Below are 24,318 nucleotides of genomic sequence, written 5' to 3'. Positions count from 1 at the left end.
TACATTTGCCCCACCTTTCGGAACAAATCTCCCTACTCCTCTGAAACGTTAGCACGTCGCGCTTCGCTATCGCACGGAATCACGGACAAATCAAACATGGCGATTCAGTCGCTGTTTGCAGTGAAGACGTACGGTTCGTAAAACGGGAGTGGAAGGTATTGGTGGACGAGATAGTGTTTTTAAGCGGTAATGAGTGCTTGTATCACTGCAAATCGCCGAATTTTGGTCAATATTATAAATATGGAGAATCATGATGTCAAAACGGTAATGGAGAAAGTGTCGGACGGCATTGATAAAGTACATGACGTGAAGGGCGTACAAGCAGAGCCGACGCCTGCGGCGTCATCGTTGTCGTTGCCTGTTTCGGAACAAGTGTCGCTCTCTACCGGAGAAAATATCAACAAAAATAATTATATTAATAAGAAAACCGTAAGATATTTGCTTTAGTTTGAATATTTAAAAATATTGTGCTACAAAAGTTAAATATTTTAAAAATCATTTGTAGTTTTGTATTTTTACAATGAAATTCAAATAAAGTTTAGTAGAAATTATCATATAAATTATCATATTAAATGATTCTTAATCGTAAAATTTTTAAAATAAATATTACAACATAATATGTAATAAGATATTTAAAGTATTGAAAATTAAAAATTAATATAATTGTTTCTATGTTTTAGTGTTCTAAATTATTAATAAAAAATTCTGGAAAATTTGAAAGTGGTAGTGGTAGTGGAGATCAGGAGGGAGGTCAGCATGAAGATGGAATTGATATTGCAGCGAAAAAAAGAAAAACTCGTAGAGGTAAACCTAAACATAGAAAATTAAAACCATATTCAAAACAACAATTATCATATCAACAACAGCTGCGATATAGATCTAGAGGTCGATTAGCAAAAACTGGTAGACAACCTCCAGCACTATATAACACTACACAATTTCTTATGGATGATCATAGTGATCTTCCAGATCTTGACCAAAAGCTTTCAGAAGCTGCATCATCAGAATTACCTGCTACATTTCAAAAACCATCAGCCCCTTCTCGTACTCGAGATTCTAGTTTCAGTGTTGACTCTGATGAAGATTATTTTTATTCGTCTCCAGAAGACGAAGAAGAATTCTTGACAAAGGAATTCTCAACTGCATATGAAGATCTTCATGCTGAAAGATTAAGCACATTAAGTAAATCAGAACTGATACAGGAATATCTGCAATTAGAAGCAAAAGTAGATTTATTAACAAAACGACTACGTGGTAAAAATTTTCATCAAACAGAACAACGAGACTTGGAAAGCAACAGTAGTAGTACAGATTCAGAATCAGCAAAAAAATTAAAAATCTGTCAACAACGAATTGATGATTTAATGCAACAAAATGAACAATTAAAACGAGAAAATGAATTATTAAGAGCTAAAAGGGACGGCAGTCCAGTTTCAAGTGTTGATAGCGAAAGCGACAGTGATAGTACAAGTAATGAGAATAGGAGCAGATGTAGTTGTCTCCTTCCAAATTCTAGCTCTTCTTCAGAACTTATGGGATATGTTTCTAGAAGTAAAAATAGTCAGAGAAAAGATAGTTCTGTCTCTAGTACTGATAGTAAAAGTGATACTTGTGATAGTAGTTCAAGTGAGAATTCTAAAGCATCTATGACCCCAGTTAATCTTTCAAATGGTCATGTAACCATTCAAAAAATTGATGGTCTCCCTACATAAATTATAAAAAGCTGTTTTTATACACCACCATATAAGAATCTATTGAATGTTTTAAAAATTAACTTACAAGTCATGTTAAATATGTCATTGGTCCTGCATATTTGCTTTTATCCTACCAATTTAGGAAACAAGACTGGTTTAAATGCAATATTGCATTTGTGCAGTAAAAAATCCTCTTTCGATATAAGATATGTAACCTAGATTGTCCTTAAATGTGCCCTTATAATTTACTTCCCTTTTTTTTTAAAACTGTTTTGTGTAAACTTAAATATGTAATGGAATAGGAAATACATACCTAATCTTATGAAAAAGTAAAATTTATATCTATGCAGGCTAAAGTATTACAAAGAGCTGTATTATATTTGTGGTGTATTTTCTATATTTTATCTTCATTTGATAACAATTGTGATGCAGTTAAATATTTGTCTTTTAGTAGTCTGTTTTCAATGAACTGCCATTTGATGGTACAAATGTATAAATTTGGGGTTTACAGACCATCAACTAATAAGTTATAAAACTAGATCTAATTAAAATAAAACTATATTAATATTAAAAGTAATGTGATATTGTACAATTGTATAAATTAAAGTATCATATTAAATATTAGTTTATGGTCTGAATATAAGATATGTTAAAAATATTTCACATATTTTAAATTTTTAATAAATTTCAAAGTTTCTTTCTTTTATTATAATTATTCTCCTGAAACTTAATGCAAAGAAGTGAAGAGCTTCATCTAAAAAAATTCTTCAACAATGTGAATATATCTGATTATGAAATAGCTTTATTATGATATAGAATATAAGATCCCCATAAAAATTTAATAAATATGTATATTGTTAGTATCATAAGATATATTGTAAAATGTACATACAATTTAATTTTTTTTATTTCTTAAAAAAGTGATAAACGGAATTCTATCTATAAAAAAGTGTTTTTTTAAGAAATGAATTTAAATAACAAAAAATTTAAATAATTAATTCGCATTTTCTAATTGAATATGAGATACATAATTTTTTTGCATTTTTTTTTTATGAAATTAAGTTTCAATTTAAATATGTATATTTGCTGAATAAGCAATATAAGAAGTAACTTTTATTTAAAATTTTATTTTAAAATATTCCTTATGTTTATTGTGAACCAGGCTTAATACACTGTGAATCGTTGCTAACTTCGTGGCGCGTGAAATTGAAAAGCACGCAAGGCCAGCGTTTGGTCGTATCTTATGGTTGAAGTGTTAACAAGTTTCTAAAAGTTGTTGGATTAAATATTATGAAAGCGATGTCTCATCATTATGTAGTAACGGCACACAAGCCTACAGCTGTCACCGCATGTGTGACAGGTAAGTAAGAGAAATGTACAAAAAAATTCTACGCTTACATAGATAAACAATTCTTTTCTTTTTACGTATCAAGGTAATTTTACTTCCCCTACGGATTTGAACCTCATTTTAGCAAAAAATGTTCGATTAGAAATATATCTTGTTACTCCAGAAGGTTTAAGACCATTAAAAGAAGTTGGAATTTATGGGAAAATTGCAGTTGTTAAGTTTTTTCGGCCGCCGGTAAGGTTATACTAGTATCTTATTTGTTAATTTTCATAAATTATTTTTTTTATTTTCATATTTTCATGTTGATATTAAATATAATGAAATTCGCATATTTTATTTAATACATATATTTATGATATTTTTATTTTATTAAGAATAATATAACCTTATATGTATAAAGAATTAATTATTTTTCATTCATGCACATATATTATTGCATATAAATATAAATAATAAGTATAAAATATAATATAAAATATAAATAATATAAATAAATTAATATGATTTTTAAATCATATTAAAATAAATCAATATGTAATTAATTGATTGGAATATCTCTACAGCATGAAAAAAAAGATCTTTTGTTTCTTTTAACTACACGTTATAATGCTATGATTTTGGAATGTATTGGAGAAGGAGAAAATATAGAAATTATAACAAAAGCACATGGAAATGTAGCAGATCGTATTGGAAAAGCTTCAGAAACAGGAATCAAAGCTGTAATTGATCCTAAAGCACGTGTAATTGGTCTACGATTATATGATGGTCTCTTTAAAATTATACCTCTTGATAAAGATAATCCAGAATTAAAAGCATCATCAATACGTATGGAAGAACATCAAGTACAGGATGTAAATTTTCTTCACGGATGTGCTAATCCTACATTAATTTTAATTCACCAAGATATTAATGGAAGACATGTTAAAACACATGAAATTTCTTTAAGAGATAAAGAATTTGTTAAAATACCTTGGAGACAGGATAATGTAGAACGTGAAGCTATGATAGTTATTCCTGTACCTTCTCCTATTTGTGGTGCAATAATAATAGGTCAAGAAAGTATATTATATCATGATGGGAATACATATGTTGCTGTTGTGCCTCCAATTATCAAACAGAGTACTATTACATGCTATGCTAAAGTCGATAATCAAGGACTTCGTTATTTGTTAGGAGACATGGCTGGACATTTGTTTATGTTATTTGTAGAACAAGAAAAAAAAACAGATGGTACGCAAGTTGTGAAAGATTTAAAAGTTGAACTTCTAGGAGAAATTAGTATACCAGAATGTATTACATATTTAGATAATGGAGTAATATTTGTTGGTAGTAGATTGGGTGATTCACAATTAGTTAAATTAATTACAAAAGCAGATGAAAATGGTTCGTATTGTGTACCAATGGAAACATTTACAAATTTAGCACCAATAGTTGACATGGCAGTAGTTGATCTTGAAAGACAAGGTCAAGGACAGATGGTTACATGTTCTGGAGCTTTCAAGGAAGGTTCTCTTAGAATTATAAGAAATGGAATAGGTATTGAAGAACATGCAAGCATAGATTTGCCAGGTATCAAGGGTATGTGGGCATTAAAAATTGGTGGTGGCAATTTTGATAATACCTTGGTTTTATCTTTTGTTGGACAAACCAGAATTTTGACCTTAAATGGAGAAGAAGTTGAAGAAACAGATATTCCAGGTTTTGTTGCTGATGAACAAACTTTCCATACTGGGAATGTTACAAATGATTTATTTATTCAGATAACGCCAACATCTGCTAGATTAATTTCATATGAAACTAAAACAGTTGTTTCTGAATGGGAGCCAGAAAATAAAAGAACTATTAGTGTAGTTGCTTGTAATGGCACACAAGTACTTTGTGCTACTGGAAATGATTTATTTTATTTAGAAATTTCATGTGGGCAAATTTTACCAAAAGGATTTACTACTTTACAATATGAAGTTGCTTGTTTAGATATATCTCCATTGGATGGTAATACAGAAGCAAAAATTGCTGCAGTAGGTTTATGGACACATATTTCTGTTCATATTTTAACTTTACCTGCTTTAGAAGAAATTAATAAAGAATTACTTGGTGGTGAAATTATACCTAGATCTATTTTAATGACATGTTTTGAAGGTAATACATATCTGCTTTGTGCTCTTGGAGATGGTAGCATGTATTATTTTACTTTACACAAGCAAAATGGTATACTTTCTGACAAAAAGAAAGTTACTTTAGGTACACAACCAACAGTTTTAAGAACTTTCAGATCATTGTTCACCACTAATGTTTTTGCATGTTCCGATAGGCCTACTGTAATTTATTCGTCGAATCATAAACTAGTATTCAGCAATGTTAACTTAAAGGAGGTAAATCATATGTGTTCTTTAAATGCAGAATCATATCCTGATAGTTTAGCATTAGCAACTGATAGTACAGTAACAATTGGAACAATTGATGAAATTCAAAAATTACACATTCGAACTGTTCCTCTTGGAGAATCACCAAGACGAATTGCTTACCAAGAAAGTTCTCAAACATTTGGAGTAATAACAATGCGTGTTGACATCCAGGATAGTAGTGGTGTTAGCATTGTAAGACATTCAGCATCTACACAAGCAGCTTCTACATCTAGCAGCAGTCATATTGCATCTTATAATAAACCTACAGGACATACAGCTAGTGACATTTGTCAAGAAATTGAAGTACATAATCTACTTATCATTGATCAACATACTTTTGAAGTTTTACATGCACATATGTTAATGCCCACTGAATATGCATTATCATTGATATCAACAAAATTAGGTGAAGATCCTACTTCCTATTACATAGTTGGAACTGCACTTGTTCATCCAGATGAAACTGAACCAAAAATGGGTAGAATACTTTTATATCATTGGAGTGATGGAAAACTTACACAAGTAGCTGAAAAAGAAATTAAAGGATCATGTTATTCTTTAACTGAATTTAATGGAAAACTTCTTGCTAGTATAAATAGCACTGTTCGTTTATTTGAATGGACAGCAGAAAAAGAACTCAGATTAGAATGTAGTCATTTTAATAATATTATTGCTCTTTACTTAAAAAGTAAAGGCGATTTTATTTTAGTTGGAGATCTTATGAGATCTCTTACATTGTTGCAATATAAAACAATGGAAGGTTGTTTTGAAGAAATAGCAAGAGATTATAATCCAAATTGGATGACTGCCATTGAAATTTTAGATGATGATACCTTTTTGGGTGCAGAAAATTGCTTTAATTTATTTGTTTGCCAAAAAGATAGGTAAATTGTTAATTTGATAAATTTGTATTATATTTATATACATATTAATATTATAAAATAATAAATTAAAATTTATTTTAGTGCTGCCACTTCAGAAGATGAAAGACAACAAATGCAAGAAGTTGGACAATTTCATTTGGGTGATATGGTTAATGTTTTTCGACATGGATCTTTAGTAATGCAAAATTTAGGTGAATCAAGTACACCTACACAAGGTTGCGTATTGTTTGGTACTGTTAGCGGTGCAATTGGTTTAGTTACACAAATTCCATTTATATTTTATGAATTCTTAAGAAATCTTGAAGATAGATTAACAAGTGTAATAAAAAGTGTTGGTAAAATAGAACATAACTTTTGGAGAAGTTTTAATACAGAATTAAAAATTGAACAATGTGAAGGTTTTATAGATGGAGATTTAATCGAAAGTTTTCTTGATTTGAGTCCTGATAAAATGGCAGAAGTTGCAAGTGGTCTTATGGTATATTAAATTGTTTCTTAAATTATTTAATATGTATATAGCTTATCATATTTTTAATTCATTTTTTCATTAATAGATTGACGATCCCAGCGGCATGAAAAAAGAAGCAACAGTAGATGATCTTGTAAAAATAGTGGAAGATCTTACAAGGATACATTAGGCATAATTTTTGCTGATTCTTGTATAGTTTATTATATTTTGAAAGGCTCACGAATAGATTTATAAGAAAAATCTTAAATATTTGAGAAACTAATTAAGAAATGTATAAACATTTATGTATTTATCATTATTAGTACAAGATAGCAACAAACTATATTTTTCTTCTTTCTAATTTTTGTGGAAATCATATTGTTTTGTTTTCTTGTTGTATATGCTTGTACTTTAATTGTACTGTTTATATTATCATGATAGTTTGCATCAAATCTCGTACATACGCATATATAAATAATCAAAAAGTTTCTAAACTTATTTTAAAAATATACTATTAGTATAAATCGATAAAAATAAAAATCAAATGTTTTCAATATATCTATTTCAGTATTCTTATAATTATATCAAATACAATGTATTTCTTGTAATAATAAATAACATTTATTTAAATAATTTTTATTTTAAATTAATTTAGAAACTTTTTGATTGATAATTATATAATTTTTTTTTTAACGTTTCGAAAATATATTAAAAAATACATGAGTTAATTAATTATATTAACATCAAATTATATGAATCTTGTACGCTCAATATTAAATAATTTCACTTTTGAAGAAATTTTTAGATTTTCTAGAAAAATCTGACAAATGTTATTGAAAAGTTATTCATAGAATCCTTATATTATTTGTAACATTGAGTGTAAATAAAAAAAAATATCCATTTTCTGATAAAATTATTTTGTATTATATATTATTTTTACTTTTTTGAATTTATTGAAAATTTTAAAGAGATCGGATCAAATAACCAGTTTCTTAATTCTTCAATACCTTGATCAGTCATTCCACTAGTTTCAAATACAGATAATTCTTGAGTAACTTCTTTTTGCAAACGTGAATATTGTAGCATAAGTAGGGCTTCATTGCGCATTTGACGATAAGAAAGATCCATTTTATTCAATGTTAATGCGACTTTTATATTTCGCAATCTAGGATCGACTAATAATGAGTAAAGTAATACTCCTGCCGCACTTATTTGACAGAGATTGCTTGTATCTATTACATAAATAAGTTTTTGTGTCTAAAAAATAAAATAACTTCTATAAAATTATAAAGTGATTTTGGAATTTAAATTCAAAACTTTTATAAAAAAATTCACCTTATCAAAGTAATGTTTCCATATTGGTGCCATACTTCCACCTATTTCTTTAATAAGTATATCAAATTCACCAGTGTCGTTTTTTATAGTAAAAAGATTTATACCATTTGTAGAAACGGTATGAGTTGCATAGTCTATTTTATCTCCTTGTAAACGTTTCATTAAAAATGTTTTTCCCGATTTAATAGGACCAAGACAAAGACACATATTAAATCTATTAATTTAAAAAATATTTATATTGTTATGCATTCGTAAATTGATCGTATATTTTATATGTATAAGTACAGAAAATTATTGATTTAATAAATGTTTTTCTATAGTAACTATATTATTTATTAATATCAATTATCAATTGATTATTTCATTATACAAAATAAAATTTAAAATAATATGATAATTTAGGATTTAATAGTTTAGGATTAAATAAAATAAAAATTAAAAAAATAGCTATAAATATTTTTTCTCAATTTAATTTTTAATTATACAAATTTTGAGATATTTTATTGCATTTGTTTATGTAAGACTTTCGTATAATTTAATATATAAAATTTAAAAATTATTATTAGTAAATTATTGTTACTAATTTATATAGAAAACTTTTCTTCAAAAATAAATATTACGAAAACAATATTTTATTATTATATTTATAACAAATACTAAATACATAATGAATTTATAATTTAGCACATTCATTGATATATGTAAATAATAATATAATTTATAAATACAAAATGTTAATTAAATGAAATTATATATGTTAAAGATAAAACAAAATATAATTTTTTGCATATTATATTTTCTCAAAATAAAAATTTTCATAATATATTAATATAAATAAATTTTTTTAACATTTTTTGTTAATATCATTGACAGAAACATATCTTTCTTCCGGTTTATTAAAGAAATATATTAATTATTAATTATAATATCATATATTAATAGATAAAAAATAGATAACAATTTAATGACAAAGATTTACAACGCAAAAATTATTATAGCATTTCTTATTTGAAAAGATATGCATTCTATCAATAAATTAAATTCATATTTCTTATTTATTTAATTCAAATAAATTTTTCCATATAAGTTTAGTTTAATATACTTCAATTCTTTGCATTCAAGCAAATTATGAAATGTTGTCAGCTACTTATAAATTTAATGTAAAATAACAATATAATTATTACTAATACTTATATTTATTATGTACTTAGATATATAATCTGATAACATTTAAAAATGCAGGTACAAAAGAAAAAAATAAGTGCAAAAGTTTAAGAACTTTAAATGATAATGATGCTTTTTTTTTTTTTAAATTAAAATTACATTTTTTTATATTTTTATTGAAGAATATAAAATATAAAAAAAAGCAATATGTATTTCGCACAAGGCACAGGAAGTTTATTCCCAATAGTGCGAATTGTGAAATATTAAAATAGAATAAAGTGTAAGACTCTAATAAGTTTTTTGAATTTACTATAAATACTCGTATTTTACCGCAAAATATCAATAATTTATCTAATTTTTTGTACAAACATATTTATATTATTTATGTGCATTGTTTCTTAAATAAAATTATATGTATATATGTATATATATATATATATATATATATATATATATATATATATATATATATATATATATATATATTACAGATTAAATATTTTGAATCTGTATAAATATTTTATAAATGGTCATTATAAATAGATTATACTCCAAATTTAAAATTTTTTTTAGGAGTACGACTAGATTAGAATCTATCAGTTCAAACTTGATTCAATAATAAAGATAGTACTTGTTCAGGCATTTGCCATGACTGCAAACGTTTATCTTTGCTACCAGCTATAATCTAAGAAAACAATTTAATATTACATTTAATATAATATTCTAATAATATTTTAATAAATATTTTATTATGAAAATAATATACCTTATTATCTATGACTTCCATACTTAATAACATATTACCAGGTCCTGGAATACTACATACAAGTCGATGATTCTAAAATATAAAAATTAATATAATTTTTACTATTAATATTTCATTATTATTATTTATATTTTATTATGTTTAATATTAACCTTTGTATCAAATACATAAATATTTCCATCATAACAACCAGCAAACAATAATTGTTTATATAAACGCATGCATACGATTCCTACACCAGCATTATACTGCATTGTTTGTTCACCATTCTATAAAATAAAAAAAATAAAGAATGATTTTTATATAATAATGTAATATTACAATAATAATATGATAAGATATATATACTATGTTATTACGAACCGTAAAATCAAATACAGGTATAGATGTGCTACTCGTACCACAATAAATAAAATTATAATCACGCATCAAACTATATACTGTATGACTTTTTTGACCACAAATCGTGCGAAGAAATAGGCCGTTCTGAGCATCTCGTATTGTTATCGGCTGATTACGTGATGCTACAATAAGAACTCGTCGTGGACCCTCATTAGTTGCTTTTAAAGCTAACACAGACTTATCTGAGAATTGTATGCTATTTCCTTTAATTATACCTGACTGAAATATTTATGTCTTTCATTATAAAGATAACTCATATCTATTATACAAAAATAATTTTATTTCAAAAATTTTTCAACAAACCTTCATATGATAACGTGATACATGACCTGATTTAGTGCCAATAAAAATTATTCCCCATGCTTCATCCATACATTGTATTGGACTACTTATATCTGTTGTATCTCTTATTTGTATTCCAGTCTAAATAAAATTTAATATTTATAATATATAAGTATATAACAAGATAATAATTCAATATATGATAATATATAGAAAAATGAAATAAATAATAACATTACATTATATATTACATTAAATTTATAGATAAATATATTATTTACCATTATATTGTAACATCGTAAAGTTCCATCTAATGAACCAGAAAACATCCATTCTTTGTTAATATCTATGCTGTTTGCATTATATACATATAAACAAGTAACTGCTGCTTTATGACCTTTGTAAATGTTTAATATTCCATTAGATGTTTGATTATATCTATATATTCTACCATCTTCACTTGCAGCTAGAAATGAATTCTCAAAAACCTATAAAAAAATATATTTATTTTTATTATTAATTTGTTAAATTTAATCAAACTTCTAGTATTTTCATAAAAGTTATTTATTTTACATTAATAATTGAATCATAAAATTATAGTTAAAAATAAAAATAAACATAAAATAAATAATTGTATAATTATAAAATAAATAAAAAATAATTCATAAGGCCAAGAAAAATAACAAATAAAAATTTAAAAAATAATTATTTTTTAAATTTTATTAACTATTTCTTTGTATTTGTACATTTATCTATATATATATATAGAATGTCAATAGAATTCTTTATAAAAATAAAAATAAAGAACAAATAAAATGTAATCAAAACAAATAAAATACATTCTTCAATAAAAAAATATAGAAATATATATATATTTATAAAATAAATAGATTTAATATATTATAAATATTTAAAAAAATATAAATTTATCTAACTCAGAAAAATAAGAATAAATAAGTTATTTTAATGTTTTCATTTCATTCTGGTTTTATTATGATGTCGCTTTTTCTTTACCTTAATATCTAAAATGGGACCTTTATGTACTGTATATTGTGTTCTCAGTAGTTCTTTATCTTCTGTCATATTTATCACAGTCGGTGTCGATTCACAATTATTGTATTGTTGATTCTTGATAACTTTCATTTTTTCTTCCATAATTTCAATATCTGGCTTATCGTAATTTTGTATATTATCCATAGTATTTGGTTCTTTTATTAAAATTGGCATAATTTCGGTATCATTGTTAATATATTCTTCTTTATCATTTACAAGTGAATTTTTTATAGATTTCGATATTTTTTTGATTTTAACGAGATTTATTTGATCAGTAGTGGATCGTGTTGTATCATCAAATGTTTTAATTAATTTTGAAGTTTGAGTTTGTGAAAATTCGGTCAATGATGCTTGTTTTGTACATATAGTCAATATGTCTTTAGTTGATGTTGATTGCATAGAATCTAGAAAATCTATTTCTGAAGAATTAGAATACATGTTCGTATTAATTCTGGATATTCCATACTTTTGTAATAAATTTAAACTTATAGTTGGATTTAAAATCGTATGTTTACAATCTACTACTCGTACTATACAATTCATCATTTCGGACATTGTATGTTTTTTGTATTTTTTAATTGCTTTCATTGATTTATTATTTAAATTCGATTCATGTGATAGAATTTCAATTTCTGGAGACATAGGCGTGCAACGCTTTCTATTTATTATTGGTTTTTGAATACTGCGATTCTTTTTAGAATTTGTAAATATAGTTTTAATTTCTTCACATGGTGATAATGATACAGACAATGTATTCGGAGACATCCTGGAATTCATTTCCTCTTGTTTATTTAAGCAAATATCAACTTCTAGTTTTATACGTTTTGCAGATTCTTCAGCATATCTTGAGCTTCGTCGAAGAGGAGTTTTGTTGTTTCCTCTTTTACGTTTACATAACTTTTTACCAAATATATCATTTTTTGATACTTCTATATTCTCAATAAAAGAAGAAATGGATTTCTGATTATTATTTTCTTCATTTGAAAGTTTATTATGTTCTTTATGTTCCTTGAGACTTATAAAATGTTCATCCTGATATATATTATTAAATTCTTTAATAGTATTATTATCTTTATTATCTTGTAATTTTTCTTCATTTACATTTTGTATTTTTGAATTTATTTTTTCTTTTTCATTTATAATTATAATGTTTTTATCATTATTGGATTCAATTAAAGTATCGTAATTTTTTTCAACATCCTCAGATGTTATTATCAATTGATTGTTAATAACTTCTTGTGTTGTAATATTCTTTTCAATATTAACAAGTTTCTTTTGAAAATAAAATTCCATGTCTGTCTTATCAGTTTTTTTTTCAATTTTTTCTATATCCGAATTTCCTGAAGTATTCGAAATATTTTGATTATTATGTATATTATTTAAATTTGATTCTATAAGACATGAATTTGAATCTTCTAATGAATTCATTTGATTAATTTCTATGTTATTATTTTTCATAGTTTGTTGTTCACAAGATTTTGCTAAATTTTCTTTTATATTCATATATGTATCACATATAGATATTTCGGATAAATCATTTGCAATTTTTGATGATACATTGATTTCCAAATTTTTTTGAAAATGTTTATTATTTAAAAATTCTTGCGATTTATCAGATAATATTTGTAAATTATTTTGTTTAGAATTGTTATTTCTTTCATTTTTATTTTCATGGTTTATTAATGATTCAGTATAAAATTCCGTAATATTTCTTGATTTCAAATCTATTTGTTTCTCTTTATTTTCATTAGATTCAATATTTTTTTCTGAATTTAATACATGAGATATAACGCCTGCAATTGATTGTTTTTCAAATGATTCAAGATCTTCCGTTTTATTTTTTGCCACATTTATTACTTCAACTACGTTTTTCCACAATTGTGAATTATGATTTGTTTGTTGTTTCATTTGCTGTTCTAAAGAATCCAATAATTTTTTCTTCTGATGCAATTTTTTTATATATAATATAGAAAGTGGTAGCTCTTCCTCATCAGGAGTTAAAATATTTACAGATTGCAATAAATTTTGCAATTTTTTCTTTTTCTTTTTTCGTGCTTCGGCTTTTATTCTTCGTGTTTTTGCCATTTCTTTCTTATATGTTTCCTCTAAAAGAGCAAGTCCTGTGGTTGGTTTCTTTTGATCATCTACGCTTGAATTTTGAAGAAGAGAATCCCAAGTACTATCATCCGAATATATTGATGATCTTTCCGGTGTTTTATTCTCTGATGATTTTTCTATATTCTTTTCATCATTATTTTTATTATCTACATTGATATTTTTTTTGCTTAAAATTTCAATATTTTTTTCATTATCTTTTAAATAATTTCTTTCATTAAGTGTTTGTATTTTTGTCTGAATATTTCTTTCAACTGATTCAGTAGATTCAATAATTTTGTCAATTTCTTGAGATTTCAACATCTCTATTTTATCTTTATTAGATAATTCAATTTGCTGTATAGATATTTTGTTCATATCTTCTTGAGATTTGATTTCATTCACTGATATCTGATCAGAATCTTGTCGTATTATTCCTTGTTTTATATTGATTTTTTGAGATGTTAAATGTGTTATATCATTAACTTTTATTTTTTCTGTCATTGTATTTTGTATATCCTTACTAGATATATTACTATTTAATTTATTTTCCAATTTTTTAATTAGTTTTTTAGATTTTTTTCTCTTTCTTTTTACCGGATTTAATGATTTGATATCTCCAATATGATATGCAATTTCATCATCAGAATTAAAAGTACAACTTTCTTTTTTTTCTGTATAATGATCATATTTATGTAATGCCTTAAATCTATTTGATTGCATAGGATTATTTGGAATGTCATTTATAGATAAATTTTCTTTATTTTTTTTGACACATTGATTTGTTATAGGATTAGTTTCAATATTCTGAATTAATTGTGACATTAACATAGATGATGTTTGAGGTTTAATCACTGGTATTCCAACTTCTTTATTTTCGTATGTTACATTATTTTGTTGTAAATTATCGTCATTTGGTAAAGTTGTCACCATCTTATAGAGAGTCATTTTTTCTGTCATTAATTTATGAATCTCAACATCAATTTCGATCATCCTAGCCATGACATCTGCTTTTGTGGTTGGATGTGTAATTTTTATAGTATCTGATTTTATAACTTCTTTTATTATTTTCTTAGAAATATTATGCTTTTGTTTTTTATGCTTACATCGATTTAAACGCATTCTCGATTTATTTTTTATATTATTTAATATTATATTCCTCTTTTTTTGATTTAATTTTTTCGAAATTGTTTTATTTGAACTTTTTGATGCTTCATATTCTATAGCAGAATCAATTGATGCATTTTTATTATTGGACATTTTTATTTCAAAAGGAACTAATACTTGTTGATCTGTAGAATTATGATCTAATTCTTCTTGGGTTTCCAATACTAAAAATTCTGCATTTTTTTCAGATATTGTTTCAGATATTGATGCAATAAATGAACAATTTTCTGAAGGTGTATTTGTATCTTCTGTTAAAATATTTAGCTTTTCTGAAGTTTTATTTTCAGAAGATGTGACTGCTGCATTCAAAGATTCAAGATTATGTCGTGAATTATTCTCTGGTATAGTAAAATTATGATTTTCTTTTTCAATTCTCATTTCTATTACAGATGATTCAGGAGTTTCTTCAGTTTTTTGAGAAATATCTTTAGATGTAGTGCTAATAATATTTTGCGAACATTCTATTGAAATATCTGAAATAATCGAATTAATTGGTTCAGTAATGTTTGGCATTTTTGATTCTTCAATATTCGATTCAGAAGTGCAAGAAACTATATCTGTAATATTTATAGTTCTTTCTACAGGTGCAAATAATTTCTTTGAAAAGGAAATATTTTTTTGTGATAATGTAGATTTTTCTTTTTCATGCATAGAAATTATATTATTATGACTTTGTTCTTTATTGACACTATCTTTTTTATCAAATATACTTTCCGATACTTTGTTAAAAATTATTGGATCAAAACATGATGATTTAATATTGTTCATCGAATTTTCTTCTACCTGTAATGATTTATTCGTAAAAATATTCGCATCTCTCGCAATACAATCTTCAAAATCTAAATCAAGAGTGCTAAATTTCTCAATTGATTTTTCATTTGCATTATCTACATATTCATCCAAAACAATAAATGTTTTACTATCTTCATTAAATGTATCATGATTTTCTATATTAAATCGACATAAAATTTTCTTTTGTTCAGGTGGAAAATTATATGTTCGATCATTTTTATTCTTTGATACATCTGTGTTTTCTGTTTTTGATATTATTATATCGACTTCATTTCTCATATTCAAATTATTGTTATCTATTGTTTTATCTTGAATATTTTGTTTCTCTTTTACTAAATTATTAATCAATATTATTTCGTTATCTTTCTTTATCTTTTTAGAAAAGCTTCTAGTATTATTCCTATAATCCTTTGCTGATTCAATAATGGGTCTATCATTAAAACATGTTTCCAATTGATCAGAATTCTCTATTACATTTTTTTTATTACTTTCAGTCTTCATTTTTGTATTACATAATTGTGATACTTGACAGATATCATTTTCACAAATCGTATCTGCGTAAAAACCCTTAAATGGACTACTTGGACTATCTGGAGATTTTGCTTCATTTTTAACAATTTTATTATGATTTTCTGAAGTTTTTAATTGAAATATAAACTTATCCTTATGTTCTTCTCCATTATTTGTTTCTTCATTTGTGCCATCGTTTTTAACAATAGTTTTTGAATCCATTTTCGTATCCGAAATAGATTCATTATAAGTTTCAACATTTTTCAAAAATTTAACATTAATTGAATCATCATTTTTCTGAATATCAATATCAATTTGTTCAATTAATGGATGAGATTCTTTGCTAATATGATTCGAGACGAGACATATTGTATTTTCCATACGTTTTTCGATTGATGGAGTATGATTAAAAAAAGTTAAACCTATTGATGACATTTCGCTATATGTATTTTTTTCAATATCTAAATTTTCAATAGTTAAATATTGAGAGAGATTTAAACTCTCAGATTCAGTCGATATTGTATGTAATTTATTGACTTCAGTTGCATATTTTTCAATTTCTTTAATATTATTTTTTTCTCCTGAACTTAAACTTATTAAACTTTGATCATCTTTTGTTTCTATTAGATTTTGATTTATAATCTGCTGATTCTCTGTAATTATTTCTTTATTAACTTGGAGAGTAACATTCTTATCAATATTTACTGATTCTCTATTATCAATAGATTGTTGGTTTTTTTGTTTTACTATAGAATTAGTATTAGTTTGTTCTTGTATAGTTTTAATATCATTTATTCCTTCTATATTTTTTGAGCACGTTTCAGTAATTTGTATTGTACATAAATTTTCATTGACATCATTATTTATTTTCTTAATTTCAGTTTGATTATTGGTATGTGAATTTAAGATTAGCGATTCTTGATCGTATTCAGATATCTTTTTATAGGAATATTTCTCTATAGATTTTTCTTTTATAGGAGATCTAGATTCATTTGATTTTGAATCTTTTTTCTTTTTTTCAGCAGATTTTTTGGACTTTTCTTTTTTCAATTTCAATTCTTTACTGCCTTCTGATCGAATATTCTTAAATTTAAAAAAGTCAATAGTTGAAGATGATTTTTTTTTCTCTAATTCAAATTTTGATTTTTCTTTTTTTCGAAATTCATCAAATTCTCGTATAGTGATTATTTGTGATGAACATTTATTATCATTTCTATATTTCTTGTATTTAATAGAATCTTGAAATGTATTTAAATCAGAATTTATTGGATGAATTATATTGTTTTCGCTAGGATTCTGTAATTGTATTAAAGATTTTTCATTTTTTTGCACAACATCCATTTCTTTTAAGCTAATTTTCTGTTTAATTTCTTTATCAGAATCTTCTAAAAAGGAAGTATTTATTGATCTTATTCTTAATCGAGGATCTTTTAATTCATTTATATCCGTTTCATTTGTTTTCATTTCTTTCATTACATCTAATAATTCAATGTTAGATTCATTGACAGGCAAAACATGCGATTCTTGAATGAATGAAATAGAATTTACAGGATTTTTTTTTGATATAGTTTGTTCTTTTAGACGTCTTTGTAATGCACGTTCTTTATATGCCTTTATGTCTATTTTTTTATAACCGCTATTTTTGTTTTCTGCCGAAGAAATACTTGTACATACTTTTTGACCAACATTCTGATTATTTATATTAAGATTAGTAACAGAATTTAAAGTATTATAATTAAATGACTTAAATGATGTTATATCTGCTGTATCATTGCTAATAGTCTTAACGTGTGGTTGAATAGATGAAGGCAATTCCTTATTAACAGATACATGAATTTGATGCAAAGAAAAATTTGTATATGAAACAGTATCTATTTGTTCATTATTATTTTTTGTTATTTCATTATCTTTATTCATATCTAAAAGATCTTTTATCTTTTCATTATTTGTTTTATTATTTGTGATTTCAATTGTTTTTTTCATAATATGCATTTGATCTGTGTTACTAGACTCTGGCATTTGTTTAAGTTGTGCTTTAGTTTTCGGTTGCATCAACATTGGAATATTTACGGATTTATTTTTAGATTGTGATGTTGTATTTGTAATTGTAGATAATTGTTCTTTCTCTATTTGTAAACATTGAGATTCGATTCGTAAATCTATTACCTTATTAATCATAGTATTATTAATCTCACTGTTAAATGAAGCATTTTCTTCAGATTTGGTCGGCTCTTGCTTGATAATTACTTCTTTCTTAATTTCATCCTTTGTCAATAATCGAGATCTTTCAATTTTTTCGCTAAATTTTGATGAGTCTGAATAATAATTTCTCTTTTTCTTCTTTCTTTTTTCCCTTTTTCGTTTGTTTTTTTTATCTTTTTTCTTTTTTCCATATTTACGAGATTTTCTTTCCTTATGTTTATTTTTTTCTTTCCATTTCTTTTCTATTTCAGCAGCTACTTCATCTCTGATTGTTTCATTGAGCGATTTCTTCTTCGCAATTTTTTCTTTTTCTTTAATTATTTTCAACAATTTTGTCACATTAGAAGCAACGATTTCTTCATCGGTATCACTGGAACTAGTCAAACTAGATTCATCACTACTTTCCGATCCTTCTGTATTTTGCAATTCTTCAATTTCATTAGGATCGCTAATACATTTGTCTACATTATATGTAGAAATTTTACGAGTTAAAGGACTTATACTCAAATGTCTCATAGATAAATCCGGCGAACAATATCGTTGAATGCAATTGTTTTTATCTTTGGTTAAATTTTCATCACTATTAAAGACATTTTTTCGTATAATAGTTGGAGATATTGTAGTATTTGCTATTCCATATTTTGCTTCCCATTCTTCTTTAGTTAAATTCCTAAATGTATCTGGATCTTCTTTTCTATTCCATCTTTCATATCTTTCGGATTTAAATGTATTACGATCTTCAGAATTAGACTTCCGTGCTCTTAAATTATCTAAATTTATTTTATTCTTATCAAGTTGTTTCACGCGTGCAATTCCAGCTGAAAAAATGACATCGAGATCAGCTTCTGTTTTATTAGGAATTTGTGAAAAAATATTAGAGTCAAAAGTTTTTGTTACTCTTTGTATTGATAAAGCACCTGTGCATGTTTCAATTAATTTCTCCGATTTTATAGACAAACTTGCATTTGGTAAATTCTTTGTTTTTTCTGTAACTTCAGACAATATATCATCTAAATCAGTTTCATTAAATAATGGTTGCTTTTTATGTACATTTTCGGAATTTCTATTGTTCGAAACTGATCTATGCGACAAATTAGTATCTTCTCGTGAAGTATTTAAATTTAATTCTGTATTTAAGGAATAATGAATAGATTCTTCATTATTATATAAAAAATTATCTTCTATTTTTTCTTCATGTACATTTTGAGAATCTGGCTGTTGAGTAAAAGATTGAATTTTTAAATTTCCTTCATTTGCATACTCACATGTATTTATTTTCAAATTTTCATTTTGATTTATAATTTCAATTTCATCATTGTCTACATTTTGACTTTCAATATCAAATGGCATAGGATCAAGTTGTAAAACTTCGCTCAGATGATGAATAAATTCTGTAGGTAAGTCTGTGATGCCTACAACAGTACTTGGATCTAACATTGCATTTAACTGATTCATAAATTCTTCTCTATCATATTCTTTCATTTTCTCATCTTCAGTGTTTCTCAGTTCTAAAGAAAGAGAAGATCTTCTTTCCTTTACCAGATGTCTCATTACAATATCAAACTTACGAAGACTTGAATTATTCACCATATTGCAAATATCGTTTTTACTCATTTTCAAAAAACGATTGATTACTCTATCTTTCCATAAAGATTCTGAGGTAGGAACATTTTGTTTTTTAGATTCTTTTTTTGGATTGATCATTTGATTTTTTTGGGTAGTTATATTATTAAATGTTATCATGTTGGAGGAATGTGCTTTTAATTTTTTTATATCTTTGGTATAATTTTTATAACGATAAGATATATCATCTGATTTTTCATGTGTAGAGATACTTGTAAGTGATGCAGAATGTACTGAATTTTTTTTAATCTTAATTTCTTTTTGTTCATTTTTATTTTGATTACTTCTAATTTCATAATGTTTTCTAGAATTATATATACCTTTTTCTTTATTAAAATTTTGAGTGGTTTCCTGTTGAGAGATTTCTTTATTATCAGAAATATTTATAGAAATTTTATGCCAGTCTTCTGGTTTATATATTCTTTTTGTTTTGGAATTTAAATTGAATATTACTTTAGGTCTTATTTTATCATTTGATAGTAATATATCTTCAGTTTTTTTATTTTGATTTTGTAAATTTTGTTTTTCGTCTATTGTTGTAATATGTCCTTGTTTTTCAAAAATCAATTCTGGTCCATAAATTACATTTTGCCTACATTTTTTATTTTTATTTTCCTTTTTTTTCTGTTTTTTTGTAGTATTTGTATTTATCTCTTCTATTGATAAAGAATGATATGATGAAGTTTCATTTGGTATTGGAATTTTTGATGGTGTCAATGATAATTCAGAAAATGTTGAAGGTGTATCATTATTTTTTATTTCTTCACTCAAATTCATTATTCGTTTTGCAAATTCCATTGCTTCTTGCATATCTTCTAATCCATCATCCATACTTATATTTTGGTTGGAATTAAAATTTTTTTCTACCAAAGATTCTTTTGGTAGAGGTGGTAATGAAGGAAATTCAGTGATACTTATAGGTGGCAGAGGTAATGAGAATTCTCTTATTATTTCCTGTCCATTACCTGTTTGTGATATAACAGATTGAAAATTCATTTGCACATTAGAAATAAATGTTTGATGAGACGATATATTTATAGGAGGTGGTTGTGAAAAATTTGGTGTAACAGAACTGATTTTAAAATCTGATACTGGCGATGTTTCAATTAAATTGAGTGGTACCATATTTGATCCAGAAATATCCAAGGGAGCAATTAATTTAGAACGTTCTTGAGAAGAAAGTCGTGGATCAAAAATTGGTGGAGGTTGAAGAGTTTCCTCTCTTTTGTGAATTTTAGGTGGTGGCTGTTGAGGATTGAATTCAGATACTGTTTCATTAATTGTTATTGGAATATTTGAAATTCTAGGAAGTGGTCCCCTAGGATCAAAAGCAGAAGATGATTGTATAATTTTTAAATTACTTTGAGTATTATTTATTGCTTGGCCTCTTAAATCGAGAGAGGATACAGGCTGTAGCCATTCTTGTGATAATTCAATACTTGATTTTGATCTTATATTTGGAGGAGGTGCATTTGGATTAAAAGTAGGGGGCAAATCATTAGAAGAAAATGACACTATTGCAGTCTTTTGAAATTCATGGCTTGAAACAGGTATATTATGCATAAATGGTGGTGGTGCTCTTGGATCAAATTCAATTGGAATTAAATCATTTGACTTAAATGATGCAACATGTCTTGGTGAAGATATTTGATTATCATGAAAAGATAATCTTTGCGATTCCCTAAAAAATAAATTTTTTCTATTTTGTTGAAAAGTCCAATGACATTTAGACCCACCAATTCTTGGAGTGAATCTAAATGGTATATTGAAAATTCTTGATTGAAAAATAGATGAATCATTATAATTTGAATATGTTGCAGATGTAGAATCACAGGTAATATTTGAATAAATTTCTTCATTAGAAGATGAAAAATTAGATAATCTATTTTGAGAATAATCATAAATAGTTTCTAAATTTTTATGACTTATCTCTTGAGATATATTTGTTTGCAAATTATTTTGAATTTGATTATTTTCAAGTAATTTTGTTTCTATATAATCATCATTATGTTGTATATTTATGTTAATGTCTTGTGTGATATTTTCATTTATTCTCTGTGTATCTACTTGCACAATATTTTGATTTTGTGAAAAATCTATTTTTAATCCATTATCATCATTTGTAGTTGATTCTATATCATTTATATTTGGAGATTTTTTTGGTAATGAATCATTTACTGATTCTATTGATAGTAAATTTGTTATATTTTCATTTAAATTTGACGATTTTTCATTCATATTATTCGAAGTTGAACTTATTAAACTTTCTACAAAATTATTATTTTGAAAATGTAAATTTTTTTCATTGCATTCAAAATTAGTTAAATCATGATGTATCTGTTCATAACATTTATCACTTTTCAATAAGTTATCTTTATCATATATTGAATCCAAAATAATTAAAGATTTTCCTTTATTATTTTCATTTATAATAGTAATTTTATCGTTTGTACTTATAACATTATCTGTAGACTTTTGCTCAAAACTAATTGAAATCTCATTATTAGATTTATTATCTACATTTTCAAATTTTGAATTAATGCAATCAACTCTACCTATATCTCTAAAATCAGTAAATGTTAAATCAAGTTCAGGTGGTTCATGGCTAAGTTCAGGAATACCTTTATTTCGTATATTTTCTTCCTCAGAGCTATTATTTGGCAAAACAGATAAATCATCTTCCCAAAAATTTTTAAGTTCTTCTTCTGTTATAGAAGATAATTTTTGTTTTAATTTGTCAGCAGTTTCTAAAATCTTTTGTTGACGTTCTTCTTCAGAACCAAGTAAAGGAGTCTGTGATATTAATATAGGCTTATCTTCATCTTGTTCTTCTTGAAGTAATGGTGGTCTATGTATAGGATTTCTTATAAAACCCATACAAAATTGCGCAGTTGATGGTCTACCAGGACCAGAAAATCTTAGTATTCCATGACTTGTTGTTCTACCTCTATTATTTGGTCGAAATTGTAAATTACCCCTATATTGTGGATGAGGAAGAAAATTTTTATTCTGTTGCCAAGGTACAAAATTTGCACGTTCTATCCATTTATCAGGACCAGATAATCTATGTGGTGGTCTTGGATGATTAAAACTTGGATGCGGAAATCTGGGTCCATTAAAAACATTGGTTGGACCATTTATACGAGCTCCCCGTGGTCCAAAGTTTCTTCCACGATATCCACTGCTATTCATTACACTGTTAATTATGATACTTTAATTATCACAGTGCATTTGAGCCTACAATTTTTTTAACAATCATATGATTTCTAAAATGCACTGGAATTATCATACAAATTTTTACATGTTGCATAATTTATTTAATTAGAATTTTTTTTATAAAGAATTTTAGAAAAATTTGTATATAAGAAATAATATGCATTCTAATATTTCATTATCACAAATCTTTGAAAGATTATAATCTAATATAAATAATAATTCGAAATTATATATGAAATATACAAAAAATTTTTTTCGTTTCTTTATATTTCTTTTCTTCTTAATCTTGTTAATCAATACTAAATTTTTACGAATATTAGATATAATATATATCACAATTGATATACACGCATTATTTCTAAATTATTGCAAAAAATATATATAAATATTTGCAACATTAATAAAATAATAACAAATCGACATGCGCTTATTATTCAAATATAATCGCCATGTTGCACAATCAATTTCGCCAATCTTAATTAAAGTATATATTTCGCTGTCAAATGATTGCAATAAATTAAAATATTTCTGAAAAATTTGAATTTTTCCACGTGATAATCAATGTTCAGATATTATCGCATATCGTGTTTATAACAAATATATTCCAATATAACCAGCTCCGTATTTCTTTCTTTTAATTACATCTTCACTGTTCATGTTTAAAAACCTAAATTCAGTCACGAACTTACTAACATGTTAGATTAATTGTATATATTTTTAATATAACAAGTTATAAGTGATATCATTTTTAATCATTATATTTTACAATTTAAAAAATTAATAAAAAATATAATAATAATAATAAAATATAAAATAAATAACATAAATTAATGAAATTTAAATGATAATTGTGAATCAGATATAAGTATTTTTAATATTTCAATAATATTTATCAATAAATTTCTTCATATTATTTTCATTGTATATTATGTC

At 25.3% G+C, this 24,318-nt stretch overlaps 4 protein-coding genes across 4 annotated transcripts; 2 read left to right on the top strand and 2 right to left on the bottom strand.

The window, feature by feature from the left end:
• Positions 1-63: 63 nt before the first annotated feature.
• LOC116414897 (uncharacterized) lies at positions 64-2,406 on the top strand. The gene is made up of 2 exons (XM_031918416.2): positions 64-429; positions 681-2,406. Exons 1-2 carry the CDS (start codon positions 190-192, stop codon positions 1,710-1,712), a joined length of 1,272 nt encoding a protein of 423 aa, XP_031774276.1. The 5' UTR covers positions 64-189; the 3' UTR covers positions 1,713-2,406.
• A 452-nt stretch (positions 2,407-2,858) lies between these two features.
• On the top strand, positions 2,859-7,692 carry pic (DNA damage-binding protein pic). The gene is made up of 5 exons (XM_031918512.2): positions 2,859-3,054; positions 3,128-3,276; positions 3,606-6,331; positions 6,413-6,809; positions 6,886-7,692. The coding sequence occupies exons 1-5, from the start codon at positions 2,985-2,987 to the stop codon at positions 6,967-6,969; spliced, it is 3,426 nt and encodes a 1,141-aa protein (XP_031774372.2). The 5' UTR covers positions 2,859-2,984; the 3' UTR covers positions 6,970-7,692.
• LOC100872261 (ADP-ribosylation factor-like protein 16) lies at positions 6,973-10,264 on the bottom strand. The gene is made up of 4 exons (XM_003696683.4): positions 10,197-10,264; positions 10,045-10,116; positions 8,115-8,328; positions 6,973-8,036 (listed from the first exon to the last, which is right to left on the bottom strand). The coding sequence occupies exons 3-4, from the start codon at positions 8,319-8,321 to the stop codon at positions 7,716-7,718; spliced, it is 528 nt and encodes a 175-aa protein (XP_003696731.1). The 5' UTR covers positions 8,322-8,328; positions 10,045-10,116; positions 10,197-10,264; the 3' UTR covers positions 6,973-7,715.
• On the bottom strand, positions 8,825-24,047 carry LOC105736314 (uncharacterized). Its single transcript, XM_031918509.2, has 7 exons — positions 11,743-24,047; positions 11,010-11,216; positions 10,750-10,869; positions 10,408-10,665; positions 10,197-10,313; positions 10,045-10,116; positions 8,825-9,963 (listed from the first exon to the last, which is right to left on the bottom strand). The coding sequence occupies exons 1-7, from the start codon at positions 23,359-23,361 to the stop codon at positions 9,880-9,882; spliced, it is 12,477 nt and encodes a 4,158-aa protein (XP_031774369.2). The 5' UTR covers positions 23,362-24,047; the 3' UTR covers positions 8,825-9,879.
• Positions 24,048-24,318: the final 271 nt, after the last annotated feature.

Source organism: Apis florea, unplaced genomic scaffold (genome assembly GCF_048593485.1).
Source record: "Apis florea isolate Af1SG1 unplaced genomic scaffold, ASM4859348v1 contig_2350_pilon, whole genome shotgun sequence".
In the NCBI taxonomy this organism is placed as follows: domain Eukaryota; kingdom Metazoa; phylum Arthropoda; class Insecta; order Hymenoptera; family Apidae; genus Apis; species Apis florea.
The sequence above is the reverse complement of the archived record's forward strand: the minus strand, read 5'-3'. Positions and strand labels throughout refer to the sequence as shown.

Bases quoted from the DNA above. Each gene is read 5' to 3' on its own strand.
- LOC116414897 (XM_031918416.2), top strand. From the start codon at position 190: ATGAGTGCTTGTATCACTGCAAATCGCCGAATTTTGGTCAATATTATA. The intron at 430-680 runs GTAAGATATTTG...TCTATGTTTTAG, and splicing joins ATTATATTAATAAGAAAACC to TGTTCTAAATTATTAATAAA.
- pic (XM_031918512.2), top strand. From the start codon at position 2,985: ATGAAAGCGATGTCTCATCATTATGTAGTAACGGCACACAAGCCTACA. The intron at 3,055-3,127 runs GTAAGTAAGAGA...TTACGTATCAAG, and splicing joins TGTCACCGCATGTGTGACAG to GTAATTTTACTTCCCCTACG. The intron at 3,277-3,605 runs GTAAGGTTATAC...ATATCTCTACAG, and splicing joins TTAAGTTTTTTCGGCCGCCG to CATGAAAAAAAAGATCTTTT.
- LOC100872261 (XM_003696683.4), bottom strand. From the start codon at position 8,321: ATGTGTCTTTGTCTTGGTCCTATTAAATCGGGAAAAACATTTTTAATG. The intron at 8,037-8,114 runs GTGAATTTTTTT...TTTATTTTTTAG, and splicing joins GGAAACATTACTTTGATAAG to ACACAAAAACTTATTTATGT.
- LOC105736314 (XM_031918509.2), bottom strand. From the start codon at position 23,361: ATGAATAGCAGTGGATATCGTGGAAGAAACTTTGGACCACGGGGAGCT. The intron at 10,117-10,196 runs GTTAATATTAAA...TTTATATTTTAG, and splicing joins TTTATGTATTTGATACAAAG to AATCATCGACTTGTATGTAG. The intron at 9,964-10,044 runs GTATATTATTTT...TTGTTTTCTTAG, and splicing joins TGGAAGTCATAGATAATAAG to ATTATAGCTGGTAGCAAAGA.